At 39.9% G+C, this 21,896-nt stretch overlaps 2 protein-coding genes across 3 annotated transcripts in view; one reads left to right on the top strand and one right to left on the bottom strand.

Annotated features, from left to right (window-relative positions):
* The first annotated feature begins 1,471 nt into the window (after window positions 1-1,471).
* Window positions 1,472-13,637, top strand: LOC131990980 (endoribonuclease ZC3H12A-like). Its single transcript, XM_059356249.1, has 6 exons — window positions 1,472-1,767; window positions 6,311-6,450; window positions 9,597-9,831; window positions 11,647-11,753; window positions 12,664-12,996; window positions 13,081-13,637. Exons 1-6 carry the CDS (start codon window positions 1,472-1,474, stop codon window positions 13,635-13,637), a joined length of 1,668 nt encoding a protein of 555 aa, XP_059212232.1.
* Window positions 13,638-16,954: 3,317 nt separating this feature from the next.
* Window positions 16,955-21,896, bottom strand: part of tab2 (TGF-beta activated kinase 1 (MAP3K7) binding protein 2) — a 51,530-nt gene continuing 46,588 nt past the window's right edge. For both annotated transcript variants that reach the window (XM_059356247.1, XM_059356246.1), the window contains exons 5-7: window positions 21,685-21,778; window positions 19,435-19,530; window positions 16,955-18,977 (exon numbers count right to left, since the gene is read on the bottom strand). In XM_059356247.1, the coding sequence (XP_059212230.1) occupies window positions 18,841-18,977; window positions 19,435-19,530; window positions 21,685-21,778 (327 nt within the window). In that variant the 3' untranslated portion in view covers window positions 16,955-18,840. The remainder of the gene's footprint in view (window positions 18,978-19,434; window positions 19,531-21,684; window positions 21,779-21,896) is intronic.

The following is a 21,896-nucleotide window of genomic DNA, read 5'->3' on the forward strand; positions in this document are numbered from 1 at the left end:
TCAGTTTTATGCTTTTTATTTGAGTCAAAGCAACAATTAGAAGACACTGAAAGAAACAGTTTGACATTTGTGGAAACCTCAACCAACATGATATATTTTCTTTGTTTAATCAGAACAAAAGCTAAAGCTAGAAGTTTCCCTTTGAACAAAAATGTCAAATTAAGACAAAAAGTGTGATGACTAGTAAAAGCTCAACAATGTGACCTGAACACACGTTTATCACAGACATTCAGTCAGCATTTATCTCCCCACAGCACAGAAAGAAGTGAAAACAGAGTAAAACTGATCCGTCAGACTCAGATCAGCTCTGACTCCTGACGAGGAAGTACTGAGCGCTAATTCACTCTGTTCTCTTCCTTCTGCTTGTTTCTCAGCAGCGAGCAGTCACTTCCTCCTCTGAGATATAAGAGGTTGACACACAGAGACCGGCCGGCTCAATGACTGACTGAGAGCAGAGACAGATCCATGCTGAGGTCCAGCGCCTGTTAATGAGTAAGTACTGGATCAGAAAGAGAGAAGCTGTTTGTGTGTTTGTGTTCAGGTTGGATCCTCAGCAGAGCAGCTCGTCTTGTTCAGACATGTTTCACATGGTGAGACGAGCAGAGTGTCCCAGCTCACTCTGACTGCTTCCAACAGCAGTTTATAGGGAGCAGACTTTTTATTTTCCATTTTGAAGGGATAAATGAATGTGAGAGCCTTTTATTAATGAACTGAATGTCAACCCGGCAGCAGAGGATGTGGTTTTGGTGCAGGTTGTAGCTGGTGCAGAGCCAAGCCCCATGCAAAGGGCACGTCTCCGGTAAAAACAAGTTTTTTTCCTCATACTTTAAATGTCAAGGTGACACATCAAATGCAGTAAACGTTTAATGATCGATCTCACACAGCAGATATCAGAAAGCGATATGCCTCAAAGTATAATGGTTTTATTTGGTCTGCTGGCTTTGTTTTCATTGTTCAAGGTGTCAAACTGTGAGAGTTTGTCAAGTTCAGTCCTCAGAATAACTCTGAGTTATAACTCAGGAGTGTGTTGAGTGATGTGTTCAGGGGCTTTCCACCAAGGTGACGCCTCACATTCACATCAGCTCCATTCATGTTTGTGTTGGTGACTGACCTCAGAGACACTGGAGGTAAAGTTAGAGCAGATCAGTGCAGACCCTCAGCTTCCTCTGTGTGTGTGTGTGTGTGTGTGTGTGTGTGTGTGTGTGTGTGTGTGTGTGTGTGTGTGTGTGTGTGACGTCAGACTGGTTGTGCTTGCGTTAGCAGTCATGATCTCGTGGTAACTGCAGCAGATTCTATCAGCTGTCAAACCTCAACGTGTCCAAAACTCCCAGTGTGACCGCAGCCTGCTTCCTGTTTACACTGACTGGTCCCCGCTCTGACACCTGTCACCTGTCTCACACACACACAGGTCCTGCTGTGGACACGCTGACCAGAGTAAACACACACACACACACACACACACACACACATGATGGAGCAGCAGCAGCAGCAGCACGCCAAGGTGGAGCGTTTCCTGAAGCTGGGTTACTGCCACAGCGACATCCTGCGGGTCCTGGACAGCCTCCGGCACGACGCCCAGACCAACGACATCCTGGAGGAGCTGATCAAGACCTGCCACACCCGCAGCGACCACACGGGCCCCAACAGCCCCAAACTGGTGTCCCGAGGCTGCAGCCCCGGTCCCAGTCAGCCCAGACCAGCAGCAGACCAGGAACCAGTGGCCGGCTTCAGACCAGTGGTGATAGACGGCAGCAACGTGGCCATGAGGTGAGTCAACCTGTCAATAATAATAATAATAATAATAAATAAGTCAATCTGTCAATAATAATAATAATAATAAATAAGTCAACCTGTCAATAATAATAATAATAAATAAGTCAACCTGTCACTAATAATAATAATAAATAAGTCAATCTGTCACTAATAATAATAATAATAAATAAGTCAATCTGTCACTAATAATAATAATAAATAAGTCAACCTGTCACTAATAATAATAATAATAATAATAAATAAGTCAATCTGTCACTAATAATAATAATAAATAAGTCAATCTGTCACTAATAATAGTCAGAGAATGGATTCATCTGTCCTCTTTCTATCCACCAACATTCTACTAATACTGGATTTGAGTATTTCCAGATATGTAACTTTATACTTCTACTTCACTACATTTTAGAGGTAAATGTACATTTATCTGACAGCTTTAGTTACTTTTTAGGTCAAGATTTGACATAAAATAAACATGATACATTTTAAATTAAATGTGTCACATTATCAATTAAATTATTAATAGTTATTCCTCTTAACAGTGTATTAAGTAGTTACTTGACAACATTAAAGTGCTGCTTTCACAAATGCATGAATAATAATTAAATAATACATTCTGCATAACAAGAACTTTTACTTTTGATACTTTAAGTACATTTTAATGGTGATCATTTTTCTTCTACTTCAGTAGTAATTCCACAGTGTTATATTAGAAGTTTTGCTTTAGTAAGGGACCTGATGATTTTTTCTATTACTTTAAGTATCAAAAGTATTTGTCAACTCACTAACCTCACTTCAGCTTGATTTCCGTCAAGATGGAGCTGATTTCTTGACATAATATGCTGTTGGGTACTTAAACCTACATTGATACATTATATTTAACAGTTGACCATGTTGTGTTTGTAAATTCTTAATGTGCAAAATAACTATTGAAGTTAAACAAATTACTCAGAAGTGTTGTTTAGTGCAGTGTAAAGCTAAATAGAATGGAAATACTCAAGTAAACTGTTTCTTTCTACCACTGGGTAGCTGCAATAATTCAAAAATATAATATATATAATATAATTAATATTTGACATGAGAGAAAACATTGTCACTTCAGCTGAGATGTTCATCCATGTGTAGAATTATATTTCAAAAACAGAAAAACAACATCGTAACTGGAACATTTTAGCACTAAAATTAATTTCCGTTTTCATACCAGCAGCTTTATTTGTGTCAGATCTTGTTTCACTTCACAGATTTGATTGCACCACACTTCCTGTTTAAAGATGTGGGAAGTGAAAACATAGTGGGGGCTGATTTTCTTTTGTTTGTCCACTCAGTTCATGAGTACATAGATTATTCTCTTATATATACACTATATATAGTGACTGTTAAACACAATGCTGCTTCATGTATCTGACCTGATTGGTAACAAGGAAGTTCTGAGTCAAAATTTACTCGAACAAATGACCCGATAAGTAGGAGGAGGGCCTGATATGAGCTGAAAATGGAAAACAAAAGAGCGATGTTTTCATAACACATATTCCTGTAAGGACATGAAGCGAGCTGAAAGAGGAAGAGGGCACAAGTATTTACTGTCACACCTTGTTCCCAGGTAAAGCTGTGTAACTAACTGCTGTTAATCTCTCTTTCTGTTTCCTGAATGCAGATCTAACACAGATACAGAAACCCTACAACTTCATTATGGCAACAGAAAGATTCTTACAGGAACTAATATGAAGGCCATTCTTTTATATGATATTGTAAAACAAAAATTATAAAAATAAATATAATTATTAAACCCTCTGAACACGTTTATCATAGAAAGAAACTGTGTAAATAGGCATTAAATTTTAACTTTCCGACAGCCCTTGAATGGATCATAACTTTATTCTACATGTCTCATTGAAAGCATTGTTTGGTAAAACTAGATCCTGTTAAAAGATTACATTTAGGAATTCAGTGCGTTTACATGCACAGTTTAATCGAGCTTTGCTTAGAAATCGATATTGGAGTCTAGTAGGACTTCTGTCCTTGTCCCAGTTTACATGCAACTGAGAAAATAGAATAACTGTTGGGAACGTGTCCTCCTCCTCACCACTGGGTGGCGATATGAGTCGTTTCAGCAGGTTAATATGGCGCCTTTCTGTTGACCTCAGTTTGACACTTTGTGCCGTCGCTACTGACCAGTGACCGGCTAATGTGACTGGCTAATGTGACAGGCTAATGTGACCGGCTAATGTGACAGGCTAATGTGACCGGCTAATGTGACTGGCTAATGTGACTGGCTAATGTGACAGGCTAATGTGACCGGCTAATGTGACCGACTAATATGACAGGCTAATGTGACCGGCTAATGTGACCGGCTAATATGACAGGCTAATGTGACCGGCTAATGTGACTGACTAATATGACAGGCTAATGTGACCGGCTAATGTGACTGACTAATATGACAGGCTAATGTGACCGGCTAATGTGACAGGCTAATGTGACAGGCTAATGTGACAGGCTAATGTGACCGGCTAATGTGACTGACTAATATGACAGGCTAATGTGACCGGCTAATGTGACCGGCTAATGCGATCGGCTAATGTGAGCGGTTGATGTGCGACCTGCTAATGCTAATTCAAGTGTCATGTAAACGTACTGAGTGATTCTGATGAGATTAACAGTCATGTGACAAATATTCGCTGAAAATCAGACAGAACTGCAGGCTGTTTACACAGAGCAGAGAGGAGAGGACAGGAGAGGCTGTTTACACAGAGCAGAGAGGAGAGGACAGGAGAGGCTGTTTACACAGAGCAGAGGGGAGAGGACAGGAGAGGCTGTTTACACAGAGCAGAGAGGAGAGGACAGGAGAGGCTGTTTACACAGAGCTGAGAGGAGAGGACAGGAGAGGCTGTTTACACAGAGCAGAGAGGAGAGGACAGGAGAGGCTGTTTACACAGAGCTGAGAGGAGAGGACAGGAGAGGCTGTTTACACAGAGCAGAGAGGAGAGGACAGGAGAGGCTGTTTACACAGAGCTGAGAGGAGAGGACAATAGTTAAATTTGTATAGCATGTGGAGACACTTTCTAACCTTCAATACTCATGACACTATAGTGGACACAAAGTGTTGTATAGAAAGATTTAATTTGATTCCAATTTTAAATAAATATTTATCAGATAAATTAAACTTTTCTTTTTTTATGATTAATGTCATTATAACTCTTCTACTGCATAAAATACATTTTGGAGTTGTTCACACTTCTAGCCATGATTGTGCTGATTCCCTGGAACAGCTTGCTGCTCAGAGATTTAACACTTCAACCACTCTGTAGAATGTTTACATGCAGCTTACAGGTGACATATAGGACTGCAGATGTAGATACTGCTCTGTGTCTATGCTACATGTGTTAATACCACAGCCAGAGAGCCTTTATATGGTGCTGGTGTGTTTACAGCTTGCTGTGTTGTTGTGGCTGCTTTGAACTCGTCATAAAACATGACAATAATATGCAGAGAGATCAGAAGATCTGATGAATGTGGGACAGTTGGTTTCCAGTGAGTGCTTGTTTCCATGATGGCATTGCTGCTGACATGTTTCATTATCCAGCCATCCAAACAATGAGATGTACAACAGGCTCAACTATCTCAAACAGCTAGAGGCTATAAATGATCAAGGAAGTACAATTCAAAGTCAGCTTTATGACACACCAATGAAGATATGCAGAACAGATAGCTCTGAGTCCATAAACCACCTCATGCCAAGCCTTTTCTTTTGTACTTGTTGTATGCAAAGAGCCTCACTACTTCCTGTTGGCAGAGAGAAGGGGAACCCCCACACACACACTCTCTCACACACTCTCACACACACACACACACACACACACACACACACACACACACACACACACACTCACTCTCACATGTCAGATATTTGTCAGGTGATCCTTACTAACAGATGTGAGAGCAGCTCACTGTACTGCTGATACGACTTCTGATACTGATACTGACTTTCAGGTTGTTCAACTTTTCAATGACTTTTTCAAGGTGTAGTTTTTTGTAAATGTCATGTTTCTGGGTTCAAATTAACCTATATGCGTCATTGTTTCCACCCACGTCACATGAACGAAAATGTCTAAAACCGCTATGCAAAACATCAATCACACGTCTTCCCTCAGGATGGAATACTTTCATATTTTGCACAAAGGTTGAAGCTTTTCTCAGAAGTGGTGTGTTCAGTGACCTTGACTTATGATCAACATGATGTTTTTCCCTTTTGTGTGAGAAATTCTTAGAAACCCTGTCATGCATTTCTTTTGTAAGGCACATTAATTTACAGTGAAAATCAAATGTAAAGATCAATAAACAAGTCAAATCTTGATGCAGAGGACATGTGAACAGGTGCTGCTGGTGTTACTCATTTCTGTGCTTTTGCAGTTGTGTTTTACAGAACACATGCCTTGCAACACTGCGTACTTCCTGAAAACAGAGATGTGTGTGTGCATAACGTGCATGAAAATACAAAAGAAGAAGTTGTTTTTTGTTGACTCTGGCTTCTGTGTCTCTGTAGCCATGGGGACAAGAAGGTGTTCTCGTGCCAGGGCCTCCTGCTGGCAGTGAACTGGTTCTGGGACAAAGGGCTGAGGGACATCACGGTGTTCGTCCCTCTGTGGAGGAAGGAGCAGCCGCGACCCGAGGCGCCCATCACAGGTGAGCTCACCTGGCCGAGCTCAGGGACACGCACTAACTACAGCAACAGCCATGTTCTTTATAAACAATATGTTTTATTAGTTTTATAAAACAAACAAAAGTAAAGTAAAAGGGCTCAGTTGGTAGAGCGGGTCGTCTTCTGATCGGAGGGTTGGTGGTTCGATCCCTGACCATGGCAGCTACATGTTGAAGTATCCTTGAGCAAGATACTGAACCCCAAACTGCTCCTGATGCTGCGTTCATCAGTGTGTGAATGAATTCCTGCTGGTGGCAGGTGGCAGCGTTGAGGGTAGCCTCTGCCACCAGGATGAATGTGTGTGTGAACGGGTGAATGAGTCAGTCTGTAGTGTAAAGAGCTTTGACTGGTCGCAAAGACACTAGAAAAGCGCTATATAAGTGCAGGTATATAAGTCCATTTACCATTTCCATAGGTCCATAAATGATTTACTGTGGGGGCCGAGGAGGGGCCAGAGTTTAATCAGAGGGGCACTTTAGAAAATGGCAAATATGATATTTAAGCATTCAAAACCTTTATTTTAGCTTATTTAAAAATCTAATTTAAATATATTTGGAAGACACAAATACATTGAAACAATGAGACTCACCAACAATAACAAATATTTTCGTAAGACAATGAAATTTGTCATTTTTGTGCAAAATTACTTTTTTTTTTGAAAGTGCAGTACTTTTTTTTCTATATACAAAAGCTTTTATTGCACAATTAAACTATTATACATTATACACATTCTGGGTTCCTTTTCTGTATAATGAGATATTGTTTGAACAAAAAATAGGTGAGAATTGTTCTGTCGTTCATCGTTATAAATTGATCACTTTATTATTAATTTGACACAGTGGCCCCTGGAGGCCCCTGTGTAGAACCACCACTGAAATGATAACATACATAAAGAATCAGAGCAGACCCCGAACCTTCATACACACACCCATTCACACCAGGTAGATTTATCTGCATATATATACTCACACACATACATACGCATGCATGCACACGTATGCATACCTAAACAACATGTACATACATATTTTCTTATAAACACACACATATGCATACTTATACATATACACACGTAAACATATACACATAATAATAAAGATGATTTGAATTTCATGACCCTATTTTCCAGATGCTATAATGTTCACATATGGTTCCCACAGTTGTACAAATTCCTTCAAGTCAGTCTTTCCGATCCAAAACACTCTGAAAGTTCTTTACATTTACATTACATTTGATTTAAACCTGTGTTCTATACAGCTTAGATCTGATTACAATAAGCTATTGATGATAAAGATATTAGTAAATGTTATGCATAGGAAGTTGACAAATTTGAACCAAACTCTCCTGGACTTCAGAGGTTTAAAATCCTTGGGATAAATTCACAGTTTAGACAGAAGGGATCTTTGTATGTTTGAACATTCCCACAGACAGTGAATAGTTTTAGTTTAGTGTTAGTTTTGTTCTTTAAGACAGTTTCTGACTCTGTTGTGACTGTAGAGCCTCAAGATTCTGCTTGAGGTCACCGAACAAATACAATAAGCTCATTTAACGACAGTGAGATCTTTAATCTCCGTTCTCTGTCTGTAGCAGAGCCAGGAGGTCATTGAGATCAGGACAGAAACCCACTGGTTGCTGTGATACTGAACACCTGCGTCACCTGACAGATCTTTAATCCACTTCCTTTTTAAAGCTGCATTCATCTGAGTCTCTGTTGACTATTAAGTCGACTTCTGTAATTTTAATGATTTCCTGTCAGTTGTTTACTGGCTTGGTGATATGTTCAGAATGTTAAACATGTAGAAAGATGGTAAACCAGCTGTTTTAATGCTATTAATTATAACTATAGAAACAATAATTGTATCAAGATTCCCAACCACTCTAGTGCATTTTTTTGTGAAACTCAGTTTACATCATTGATTAAACATCATGTAAGATTTTGCAACTTTGTCTTTTCTTCCTCAAAGTAAATTTGAATAAAGGGAAGAACAGTTCCAACAGTGAGTCTTTCATAAAGCATCAGAGCTGACATAGAGATACCTGACTTATGATAACTTATCAGCAAGATCAAGGAAATAACTGTTGACACATAATCTTCCCTTGGCATCCTGAGACTCGTGGATTTCACCTCGTTCTGTTGAAAACGCCTATAACAATAAGGAAGTGAAGCTTCAAACTGGAATCAGCACTTTGTTCATGTAACATTGAGTCAGCTCTTCCCTGAGAGCCTCCAGGCTGCAGAGAGTTTATGATCACCGTGTAGACTGATACTAATAACTGATAATAATAACTGATAATAATAACTGATTATAAGCTGATATGTGCTGCAACATGCAGGGTACGAGTGTTTACCAGCTTCAGCCAGCAACAGTTTCCATGCTCTGATGTGGCTTCTTCATGTTATGGAACATGATTCTGAGCATGCTGACACACTTATTATATTATATATATGATATATATTCACCTTTTCATGGTTTCACCCAGATAGAACACTGCAAAAAACATGAAGCTTACCAAGTATTTTCTTCTTATATCTAGCAATAGAATCTTAATTATATTGTTTTGAGTATAATTTACCTACTGACCATAGCTTTATGTGCTCATTTAATTATGAGTATTATTATTATGTGCTTATTGAATTATCTTATTGCATGTTGAACGCTTAAAATAAGAAATTAACTCTTAAAACCAGATAAATGAAAGCTGCCAGCAGTGATGAACTGGCCCGAGCAGAGTGACCTGATGATTATTTGGTTCTTACCAAGATAAAAAAACTTTAGATTTAGAAGTGTTAGATCATTTATCTTGTTTTAAGAGTTAATTTCTTATTTTAAGTGTTCAACATTCTTATTTCTACATTTAATAATCTTAATTTAAGAAATCTTGTCAAGGTAAATTATCTGTCCATGCAGCAAGATCATTTCCCTCAGATTTACTGTTTTTATCTGGTTTTTAGACTAAACACCTTTTTTGCAGCGTATCTATATTTTTATTTATGAACCTGGAGCAGGTAACCCAGAGTTAATCTGGTTAATCTGATAGTCCAGGTCCCATGTGACAGCTCTGACTGCAGCTCTTCATTGTACTGATGATGATGATGATGATGAAACAACACCTTCCTCATGTGTTGTAGATCAGCATGTGCTGCATGAGCTGGAGAGGAGGAAGATCCTGGTGTACACGCCGTCTCGCTGCGTCAACGGGAAGCGGGTGGTGTGCTACGATGACCGTTACATCATCAAGCTGGCCTTCGACTCCGACGGCATCATCGTCTCCAACGACAACTACCGCGACCTGCAGACGGAGACGCCCAAGTGGAAGAAGTTCATCGAGGAGAGGCTGCTGATGTACAGCTTCGCTAACGACAAGTAAGACTGATAGCAGCTCATCATTACAACCCAGCAGCTCATCATTACAACTCAGCAGCTCATTATTACAACTCAGAACCTCATTATTACAACTCAGCAGCTCATTATTACAACTCAGCAGCTCATTATTACAACTCATTATCTCATTATTACAACTCAGCAGCTCATTATTACAACTCATTATCTCATTATTACAACTCATTATCTCATTATTACAACTCAGCAGCTCATTATTACAACCCAGCAGCTCATTATTACAACTCAGCAGCTCATTATTACAACCCAGCATCTCATTATTACAACTCATTATCTCATTATTACAACTCAGCAGCTCATTATTACAACTCAGCAGCTCATTATTACAACTCAGCAGCTCATTATTACAACTCAGCAGCTCATTATTACAACTCAGCAGCTCATCATTACAACTCAGCAGCTCATCATTACAACTCAGCAGCTCATCATTACAACTCAGCATCTCATTAGTAGTGATAATAGTAGTGATGTGCCAATGAAGCTTCATCAATCAGCTCTTTTATTTTCTGAGCACACTTTTTTTTTTTAAGAAAAAAGGCTCAAGCAATGAATATAAACTGATATAAACTCCCAAAGTCAAGGAAAGATTCTACGTCATCGACATCCGTCTGAGGACTGTCCTGATGACCAGGATCCTCCAGAGGACAGAGTCCTTCAGAGACCAGGATCCTCCAGAGGACAGAGTCCTTCAGAGACCAGGATCCTCCCGAGAACAGAGTCCTTCTTAGACCAGGATCCTCCAGAGGACAGAGTCCTTCAGAGACCAGGATCCTCCAGAGGACAGAGTCCTTCAGAGACCAGGATCCTCCAGAGGACAGAGTCCTTCACAGACCAGGATCCTCCAGAGGACAGAGTGGATGCATGTGTGTATCCTCCGTGAGCTCCGACTATGCATCTATGCATCAGATGATGATGTACTATGTGCAAAGTATATTTAGCTATGCCATTCAAGTCAAGTCAAGTCAAGTCAAGTCAAGTCAATTTTATTTATAGAGCCCAAAATCACAAATCACAGATTTGCCTCAAAGGGCTTCACAGACTGTACATGGTACATTCAGAAAATTATACATTTGATTATTGTGTTAACAGACCAACAGTCCACTATAATCCTCCAATTGTAATTGTCCAATTACACAATGACGCACTCTGAAGGCTGTTCATTAGTGGCCTCGTCTCTGGAGGAGCCGACTCTGAAGGAAGGATCCCGCCAAGGAAGGATCCCACCAAGGAAGAATCCCACCAAGGAAGGATCCCACCAAGGAAAGATCCCACCAAGGAAGGATCCCACCAAGGAAAGATCCCACCAAGGAAGGATCCCACCAAGGAAGGATCCCACCAAGGAAGAATCCCACCAAGGAAGGATCCCACCAAGGAAGGATCCCACCAAGGAAGGATCCCACCAAGGAAGGATCCTACCAAGGAAGGATCCCACCAAGGAAGAATCCCACCAAGGAAGGATCCCACCAAGGAAAGATCCCACCAAGGAAGGATCCCACCAAGGAAGGATCCCACCAAGGAAAGATCCCACCAAGGAAGGATCCCACCAAGGAAGGATCCCACCAAGGAAGGACCCCACCAAGGAAGGATCCCACCAAGGAAGGATCCTTGACTTTAGGATAAAGCCCGTGTGTGTTTTCAGTCCTTTGTTGAACAGAGAGCACCATCTAGTGGGCTGGAAAATAAAGAAAATAGTTCATGAGGCTTCATTGGCACATCACTACAACTGAGCATCTTGTAATTACGACTAATAATAATAATAACTGTGTCTCTGTGCTGCAGGTTCATGCCTCCAGACGATCCTCTGGGCAGAAACGGTCCCACCATCGATGATTTCCTTCGGAAGAAGCCGTGGACTCCAGACAACAAGCTGCAGCACTGCCCTTATGGTTGGTTCACCTAAAGTGTTTATCATGGTCATCTTGGGTTAGCATGTTAGCATGCTAACATCAGCTAATTGGCACTAAACAGAAAGTACAGCTGAGGATGTGATTGTTCCTATTGTTGTTGGCCATAAAGTAAACCAAACATTTTAATATTAATATATATATAATATATCATATTATATTAATATGAAATGTCATTAGTGTCCAGTGACCCCCCTGTTTCCCACGCTGTCGGAGTATTGTGTCAACAGTCTGATGGGTCATGGTGTATTTTTAATAATCCAACTGCTTTGGGAAGATTTCATAAGACCAAAATGTTTCCTCAACACATAGAGGAAGTTCAAATTCCTGAAACTTCACCAGTTTTGAGATTTCGAGAAGTAAAACCTCCAAACTGTGAAAATCTGTCCTTGCATTACATCTCTGTAGACCAGTTTCTATTGGTTGAAACCATGATTTCAACACAAGATGATGTTTTTTAGGTTAGAGAATGTAACTTTTTTTTATATAAATGAGCTTTCAAATAGTAGATAGTAGAGCCAGAGAGTGCTATAGCCCTGAAAACACAGAAGTCTGGTGGAACGTGGTGAGAATGTCCCCAGAATGTGGAGCCTGGAGGACTTCATGGCTCAGAGAGAGGAAAATATAATATATAGTAAATATCAGAATGTCTTTCAGAGAGCACAGCTGCCACCAGCGTTTACACACTGCAAACTATTTGGTTCTAACCAAGATAAAAAAAACCTTTAGATTTAGAAGTGTTACATAATTTATCTTGAATTGAATGAACCACTACAGATGAACATTTGATATCCAGTAGTTCACACTATTGATCCCCAGCCACAATATTATAATTCTTGTTTTATTCTTCCATAAATAACCTCTTCTTTCTTTCTTTCTTTCTTTCTTTTAGGAAAGAAATGTACTTATGGTGTCAAGTGTAAGTTCTACCACCCGGAGCGGGCCAACCAGTCGCAGCTGTCCGTGGCCGACGAGCTGAGGGCCCTGAGGGCCAAGAGCTTCTCGCCCAAACCAAGCCTGCAGGACACAGGCTTCAGTCCCGCCGTCCACCAGCCGGAGCTCAGATACACTCCTCCTCTGGCTGAAGATCAGCTGAGAGCTTCACCCAGCGAGCTGCTCTACCTCAGAGACAGCAGCAGCCCCAGGATCAGCTTCCACCCCAACCAGGAGGTGGACGAGGCCTTCAGCTCCATGGAGAGCTCCATGTCCAGGTTCTCCATCCACGATGGTCCCTACAGCGTGGAGCGACTCCATGACGGTCCCTACAGCGTGGAGCGACTCCATGACGGTCCCTACAGCGTGGAGCGACTCCATGACGGTCCCTACAGCGTGGAGCGTCCTCCCCACAGCTACAGCAGCGGAGTGGCCAGCTACAGGAGCCACGACGACTTCTCCCACTCCGGCTCCTTCAGCGGGAGCAGCAGGAGGCCCTGCCTGGCCGGAGGAGGAGGAGGAGGAGGAGGAGGAGGAGGAGGAGGCTACTACTCCCACTCCCACCACAGCAGTGACCTCCACCAGGTGTGCAGCCAGTGCAGGTGCCACCAGGACACCAGGATGTCTCCTCACCACCACCATGCTTGGGGCTCCTGCCCGTCTCTGCCTCCTCACAGCAGGGAGCCTCCTCATTTCCCAGAGAACCAGTACCTGAGGCCCCCCAGGCAGAGCCAGAGCCTCCCCAGGGACCCCTGGCAGGGCGGGGCCAAGGGCCCCTGCAGCGAGCAGAGGAAGGGCCTGAGGAGCCAGCTGAGCACGCTGTTCCCTCAGAGCACCGTGGAGCAGGTGATGAACATCTACCCTCATGTCTCAGACATGTCCCAGCTCATCTCCCTCATCCAGAGCTACAGAACCAGCCACATCTCCTTCTAGACCACCACACATCTCCTTCTAGACCACCAGCACCACACAGAGTCCTCAGCAGGTTCTAATCCCAGAAGCAAAGTGAAAACTGGAAACATTTCTTACAAAAACACTTATTTCAAATCATCCTGTGGCAAACCCTGCATGTTGCACAGTGTCAGCTGGGATCGGCTCCAGAATCCACGAGACAAGAGTTGGATAATCAACCAGTAGAGAATGAATGAATGAATGAATGAATGAATGAATGAACGAATGAACGAATGAATGAATGATACTGTGGCAAAACATCCACTGAATGAAGCAACCTGGTCTCACAGGAATCCGTGGAATAGCCACGGAATCACTCAAATGTATGTGAAACTGACACGGATTTGGCTCCAATGCAAGTTAATGCCAGTCATATCCCGTGGCTATTCCAACATACAAACTGATTATGTACATTCACTGAGTGAAGATTTACAAAATAAAACATATATTTCTCGCTAGAAATGTGATCAAAATCCATTTTTATGCAGAAACTAAGTCAAAATATGGAATTTTTCACTAAAAATGAGAGAACTGTCAAATAGGAACAAATATCCATGGAATAGCCACATATAGCCATGTGACTGTCATTAACTTGCATTGTAGCGAAATCCGTGTCAGTTTCACAGAAATTTGAGTGAATCCGTGTCTATTCCACAGATTTTGAGTTAAGCGAATCCGTGGCTATTCCACGGATTCCTGTGAGACCAGGTTGAATGAAGACATTCCACTCCCAGCCCTTATTTTAAGCATTAAAAAGTGACTCACTCTGATGAAATGTAGAAATGTAGCAGACTGAATGCTATTCCTTTAGTATAAAGTGCAATGCACTAGACTCCATAATGCTACGTATAGTAGCAGTGAACATGTTTTGTAAAAAGCAGCATGTGTTGTTTTCTCATGTTGCCTCAAAGTGAGGAACTCTATTTTATTACCTGAATGTTTTTATATGAACTATGTATTTTGAGCTGTTCCTTTGAAATAAAACCATTCTGAAACGTTTCTTATTGGTGGGTCAAATTAATCTTCAACATGGTGAGAAGTAAATAATAGATAAATAATAGATAATATAATAATAAATGCATTTAGAGCTGCTGCTGCACTTCACCCATTCACTAATGATACAGCAGGTGTTTTCTATACTAGTTTTATTTATCTTATTTATATATTTTATTTTATTTCTATACTATGGGTGTTTCCCTGACATTTAACCCTTTAACCCCAGTTTTTTAAATACAAATTGAAATAATTTTTCCACTTAAAAACCTTTTACCATGTCGTCTTGGTATCAGTTTTTTCAACACAACCTCACCCATATGACTTGATAATTATTTATTGATTTTGACTTACTGGATTAACATTTTAGCCCCAAAATAAACTAAAGTCTGATTTAGAAAATGATGCTGTTTTTTTTTACATTCAAAACAGAATCATGCTCTGTGAAGAATTTTAAATGTTGCAAATGTGAACACAGGTTGAAAATATGACATAAAAGAGGTGAAATGAGGATTCCTGTTAGTTCTATATTTTAGACCTTATTTCCGGTTGTACTTCTATCATCATCAAACAAAACTAGCAGAGTTACAGACAGAACTTCTGAGGGAAGTTAAGAACAGGTTGTTACGTTATGACATCATGAAGAATAATCCGCTGGTGCTTTCATGGTCTCCAGAGGATTAAAGGGGCACACCAGTCATTTGTTGTTGCATTTTCATACATTTGAGGGATCTCATGAGAGTTTTGCTTTTCAAAGAGCTTTAGTTAAGATATTTCAGCCTGAATCAGTATTTATTCATTCATACACTATCCTGCTACATGCTACTAACACAAACAAAAATACATTTTTATCCTTTAAAGTGAGAATATTTAGCTGTTACTGATCATTGTGGCCACAAGTGACTAATGGAAATACAAAAGCATAAGGCAGGAAGAGTCATAAAGTTAATAACCAGGTTATAACAGTATCTATCTACACGTCTGGTCACGCCACAACAAGTCAGACTGCAGCAGCAAAACCTCAGAGTGTCTCTGAGTCGTACTGCTTCTAGTTCAGGTCACTAACAGAAAATATGAGAAAAACAGTCAGAATGGAGCCGCACACTTTATTTTGAGCCTTAGAATAAAGATAAAACAGCCTATTGAGCCTAAATTAGCCTACAAACATTCCCCATGTTACTTCATGCTGCTGTGTGCTTGAATATATTTTTCTTTTCTTTTTTATCACAACAGATCACTATATCCATTTTTCCTTTCATACTTTATGAAGAAAAATGTTTTTTGTAATATTACATCAAGTTTACACACATGGGTCAAAAATGACCTTGTGCATTAGAAGAGTAGTGATACAAAAAGTGATTCACTAACTTTTAAGGTTTAACTTTAAAAGAGTTGTTAGAACCACCAGATTACATTGGAAAATCACATATTTTAACATTTGAGACTTATTAGAGACACCAAATAATAATTTACATTGGAAAAACACCAAGTTAACAAACTAGGATAGTTAATATTTGTGTCTTTTTTGTCAGGTTTTAAATTGGTGACAACATATAAACACCTTCTAATGACCAACATGGGTCAGAAATGAAGCGTAGTGATAAAAAAAGGGTTTATATTCAATTTGAGGGAAACCTGCAATACTGAATGATGAAGTTAATTTATTGCAAAGATATAGAACATAAAAACTTAGTTGGGTCACTTTAGACCATGTTGTGCATCAAAGGGTTAATTATATACATATATAATATGATATAATATAATAAACATATATAATATAATAATGAATAAATATTTCTATGATTTTGTCAGAATGCAGTGAGGACCCAAGTGCAAAATGTTCTTTTATTTTGTTTTCAGTGAATAAACATTTTCAAATTGATTTTCAGTGTTTTTAAAAGTGTTTAACAACGCTATTCAAAGATGAGCATATTTTAGATTTAATATTATAAATTAATGCTATATCTTATTCTTAATATAACTTCTCAATTTTTTTTACTTCATCACTATCTAGATTAGAATTTCCCTTTCATTTAAACTTATAATTTCTATTATTTTTATGTTTAATTTAGTAAATATATACTGTACAAAGCAGACTTACTGCTTGGTTTTGAGTTGGACTTTGTGGTTTTTGTATAATTATTTCTCTAATTTAAATCTAAAACTTTGTCACAAGATAAAACAGACATCAAGGAGTTCATTTCTAGTGATAAATCATAATATATTATACCTTTAGTTACTGCAGTTGGTCTCTTCTGCCATCTAGTGGAGAAAAACTTCAGCATCACAAAGACAAACCCCAAACATCAGAATAGATTTTTTTTAATTATTTTTACAAATAACTTATCTGTTACAAAGACAGTTTTCCCAGCTAAAATCAAAAAAACACTTTAGATATCCAAATTATTTTTTTCCATTTAATAAAACATGAATAAACTGCCTCTTCACACCAAGGTGCAGATAAAGCTGAAACTGGTTTCTCTGGATTGGAAAAAGGAAAAAGGATGGCGGAAGTGCTTAAGAGACAATATTTCATCTTCTACTTTTAAACGGGTTTAAATGATACTAAAAGTTTGGTTTTAAAAATGGCACTCGGATGTGACAGGATAGATTATCAATACAAATTCAATAGTTCTAAAGGCACTGATGCAAGGCAACATTTCACAAGTGTGGAAAAAAACAAAACAAGTAACTACTCCACAGTTAAGGTAAGTTAATGACAATAAGTAAACTTTAGAAACACCCTCATCAATAAAAGCTTAGGAGGATGAAATGAGCCAAATAAAAATAAAGAGTACACAAAGTGGACAGTCATGTTGTTGTGACCTGTTATAGAAGGCACGGACCCTTATGAATAGTTCATAAACATATTCTATCAGGTGCACAGCAACATGGAAACGTTGAACCAGTCCGCTGCTCCAGTAGCGTACTGGTTGTACTGGAAGTGTCTCTCTGCACTGAGGTGGAAAACATTAAACCTACATTCCAGTTGTCAGATAAAATGGCAGTTTGTAATTTTGTTTTTTTGACCCCTTCCCTCCTCCGACAGTCCCAACATGTTTTGCGTCCTGAAACAAAAAAAACAAAAAAAGACTCCTCCATCGCCTTCCTCTTTGCTGCATCTGCAGATCGTACACAGGAAACTCAGCAATGACACAAGCGACAGACGTAGCTTCATGATGCATCACAGACAGACGTAGCTTCATGAAGCACCTCTCCTTCTGCAAGGCTTCAACTCTCACAGAAATCAAGTCAAAAGCTTAAACAGGGAACACGGTGCTTATTGGTTTGAAAGAGGGAAACAAAAACGAGACAAAAAAAAGTTAATAAAGTCTATAAAGCTATACTTACAGGAAATACAAGTGATTCATAGTGTGAGGAAGAAGGTGTTCAAGGCACTTTCTAACATTATGTACAGTAAAAAGCTCAGGGGAGTTCTGCCTCCGTGTACTGTACACAAAGCATGCAACTTAGTTTCTTTTTTATTATTCATGACTGAAGACAGGAAGGATGCTGGAGGACCAGAGGCACGTTGGAGTTCCCACTGAGACGTCCTCCAGAAACAGCAAACACACTTTAAGGTCCATTAGTCCGTTAGTTCCCTTCAGATGGCTGAACACAGTTCCCAACCCCGCGCTCAGCCACCACAGAAGAAGAAAACTACAACAATGTCATCAGCAAAAGGCACACTGACACCTCTGTGTGTGTGTGTGTGTGTGTGTGTGTGTGTGTGTGTGTGTGTGTGTGTGTGTGCCGTCACACTGCAGGGCCACACTCTAATACTGTTAGTGGAGCAGCGAGGTATCCCAGGTGGAGCAGAGGGGGGTCTGTGTCTCTAAGGTGAGGTATCATCCCTCTGCCAGACTTTATAACAACCTTTATAACAACTCGCTGTAAACTATCCAGTCAAGCCTTCAGTGGACAGCATTCTGACAAACCAGAGAGGAAGAAAAGAAAAAGAAAACCAGGAGAACAGGACTCTGTACTGGTGGCGGCGCCTCGTCCTGGTTTCATACGACTAGAAGGAGAAGAAGAAGAAGAATCGAGGCCGTTTCCTGTTCCGGTCTGGCAGAGGAGGAGCGGCCATCGCTGCTGAGGAGGAGCGGCCATTGCTGCTGAGGAGGAGCGGCCATTGCTGCTGAGGAGGAGCGGCCATCGCTGCTGAGGAGGAGCGGCCATCGCTGCTCGAGGCTCAGAAGTGCCGCGGAAACTCGCACTGTTCACAGCGGTTGAGGGCCGGATGGTTGAGGAAGGTGCAGGCAGTGCAGCTCCACTGCGTCCCCTCGTCCTCCTCCTGGTCGGCCAGGGCCTTCACTACCTTACTGCCCTCTGAGGAGGAGCAGGAGGAGAGGAGGAGGAGAGGAGGAGCAGAGGAGGAGAGGAGGAGAGGAGGAGAGGAGAGGAGGAGCAGAGGAGGAGAGGAGGAGAGGAGCAGAGGAGGAGAGGAGCAGAGGAGGAGCAGAGGAGGAGGAGAGGAGGAGAGGAGGAGAGGAGAGGAGCAGAGGAGGAGGAGAGGAGCAGAGGAGGAGCAGAGGAGGAGCAGAGGAGGAGAGGAGGAGAGGAGCAGGAGGAGGAGAGGAGCAGAGGAGGAGAGGAGGAGAGGAGGAGAGGAGCAGAGGAGCAGAGGAGGAGAGGAGGAGAGGAGAGGAGCAGAGGAGGAGAGGAGCAGAGGAGGAGAGGAGGGTTAGGCACGTAAGAAAATGAATGAAACAAAATGCATAAATACCATCTATAATTGGACCAATACTAATATAGTAAATGTAAGGAATGTTTGTTGTAAACTTACCAATAGATAAAGTACCTTTGGGTTTGGGTGGGACAGGACCGAGGAATCCAATGTTGTCATAAAAATTATGAATTGCATTTGGATTAAAGTGTGGTCCTGTAAACAGATGGAACACAGTAGAAAAAGTAGTAAACACTTGAAGTACATATGGACATTAAAGTCCTCACAGTGATGCACAAAGGTTCATCATTTACAGAAATATCAGGACTTTTATGAATGCATGCTTTTACAATTCTGTAACTATGTTATACATTTATGTCCCACACACATGATACATGGTCCTGTATATTTAGGGGTCCCACTCATAACCTGAAATTATTTTCCAGGACATTTTCAACCGCTACAGAGAAGTTATTAATACATTAATACACTGATACATTCCCCTGTATAAGTGTTCTTTATTACTAATTACTACTACTATTACTAGTTTACCTAGATTGTTTCTAGTCTTCCTCTCACTCCTGTAATAAGAGGACAACACAAACATTTAAACTGTCTATTACTGTTTAACCAACCTGCACTTTATTTTCTCATCCCCAGCCACCCTGTATCCATACCTGTGGAAATTATTTTATCCTATTTTTATTTTTATCTAATGCGTGCCTTAATATGCGATACTTTGATTCATAAATTCCATCACTGCTCTTACAGAGTCAAAGTGACACTGTTCAAAGCATTTTGCACAGCCACATATGCTGCGTTATTACTGCGTTATTACTGCGTTATTACTGCGTATATAATATATATATATATATATATATATATATATATTATGTATATATATATATATATATATATATATTATGTATATATATATATATATATATATATTATATATATATATATATATTATATATATAATATATATATATATATTATATATATATATATATATATATATATATATATATATATATATATATATATATATATATATATATATATTATATATATATATATATATATATATATATATATATATATATATAATAAGCCAAGGTGGCACAGTGCTAGCAGCTATCTGTTGGCCTGGTGTGCCCACCTGTGAATCACTTTTACGTAATCTGATGTATAAATGTATGAGTCTCCTTGTACCGTCTGATAATAATGTGCTGGTTGCTCCAACTGATCCTCAGTTAGCTCCTCCGCCTCTCCTCATATATATATCCTTATATTAGAGACACTAACAGTTTATTCTGGTCGGCCTGAAGATCATCTTTCTGTATTGTTCCTGTTTTTAATATCTGACCCTGAGTCTTGAATAAAAATGTGATTGACTAATTGATTATTAACATGTACATGTATATTTTGTTATCCAGTATAATGACAATAAAGACTCTCTTGACTCTTGAATGAAGTCAGATTGACTGATTGATAGCTGTAATATTAAATCACATTCATTTATGCTAACAACAGAGGCATAAGAAATGGGAGGATCAATCATTTTCCACGATAACTTGACCTTTTATCTCCTTTTCTGTATGTTTTCCATGACTGGAAAATTGGTGAATCATTTTCCAGGTTTTCCAGGACGCGTGGGAACTTTAGCAACAAAACGTATCCAACAGCTGATCCTCAGGCTGTAAGCAGCTGATGACTGTCTGCACTGTAATCATATTTAAAGAATGACAAAGCTGTGGCCTCTAATTAAAAACGGACTGACTAGACTTCACACCTGGCTGCAGGTGATGTGCCACCAGCCTGTGACTGTACAGAGTGACAGCTTCTATTCATTAAATATATATTATGCTCCAGCTGTGTGTCACAGTGCAGCGCTGGGCCAATAAATCCTTTAACCAACCAGCAGCAGGATGTCATTCAGGAAGAAGAGGTAGTTAACAGCACAATGGCTGCACCTTGACAGGATGTGAGCAGCTGCAGGCCTGATCAGCTGACAATGTTAACTTTATTATTATTATACTACACAGACATGTGCATAAGCTGGATGCCAGTTTAAAGATACCCAAAAACCTAAAAATAGCTAAAACAAGCTATACTCATACATGGCTGGTGAGAAATGTTTCTTTATTGTTGATTGTTGTGAAGAAAGTGTCCACACTGCAAAAAAGTTTCTTATTTTAAGTGTTCAACATGCTTATTTCTAGATTTAATAATCTTAATTTAAGAAATCTTGTCAAGGTAAATTATCTGTCCATTCAGCAAGATCATTTCCCTCAGATTTACTTTTTACTTTTTCAGATTTACTTTTTCTGCAGCGTGTGTCAGACAGAGAGAGATAAACAGACATACCTCGTGTTTGAAGGAGATCAATTTCTTTGGTGAGGCAGTCGATGTCGATCTGCAGTAACCTGTTTTTGCACCGCAATTGCTTCATTTCCTCAATCTGAAAAAAGAACGAGACAGGAAGGGAGCGGACAGTTAGAAAGCTGACAGTCAGCGGAGCAGATCAGTGATCTAATAATAATAATAATAATAATAATAATAATAATAATAATAATTCT

Source organism: Centropristis striata, chromosome 18 (assembly GCF_030273125.1).
Source record: "Centropristis striata isolate RG_2023a ecotype Rhode Island chromosome 18, C.striata_1.0, whole genome shotgun sequence".
NCBI lineage: Eukaryota > Metazoa > Chordata > Actinopteri > Perciformes > Serranidae > Centropristis > Centropristis striata.

What these genes read in the sequence shown, in the direction of transcription:
- LOC131990980 (XM_059356249.1), top strand. Translation starts at nt 1,472, where the DNA reads ATGGAGCAGCAGCAGCAGCAGCACGCCAAGGTGGAGCGTTTCCTGAAG. An exon ending in ACCCGAGGCGCCCATCACAG is followed by an intron (nt 6,451 to 9,596) that starts GTGAGCTCACCT and finishes CATGTGTTGTAG; the next exon opens with ATCAGCATGTGCTGCATGAG. An exon ending in GCTGCAGCACTGCCCTTATG is followed by an intron (nt 11,754 to 12,663) that starts GTTGGTTCACCT and finishes TCTTTCTTTTAG; the next exon opens with GAAAGAAATGTACTTATGGT.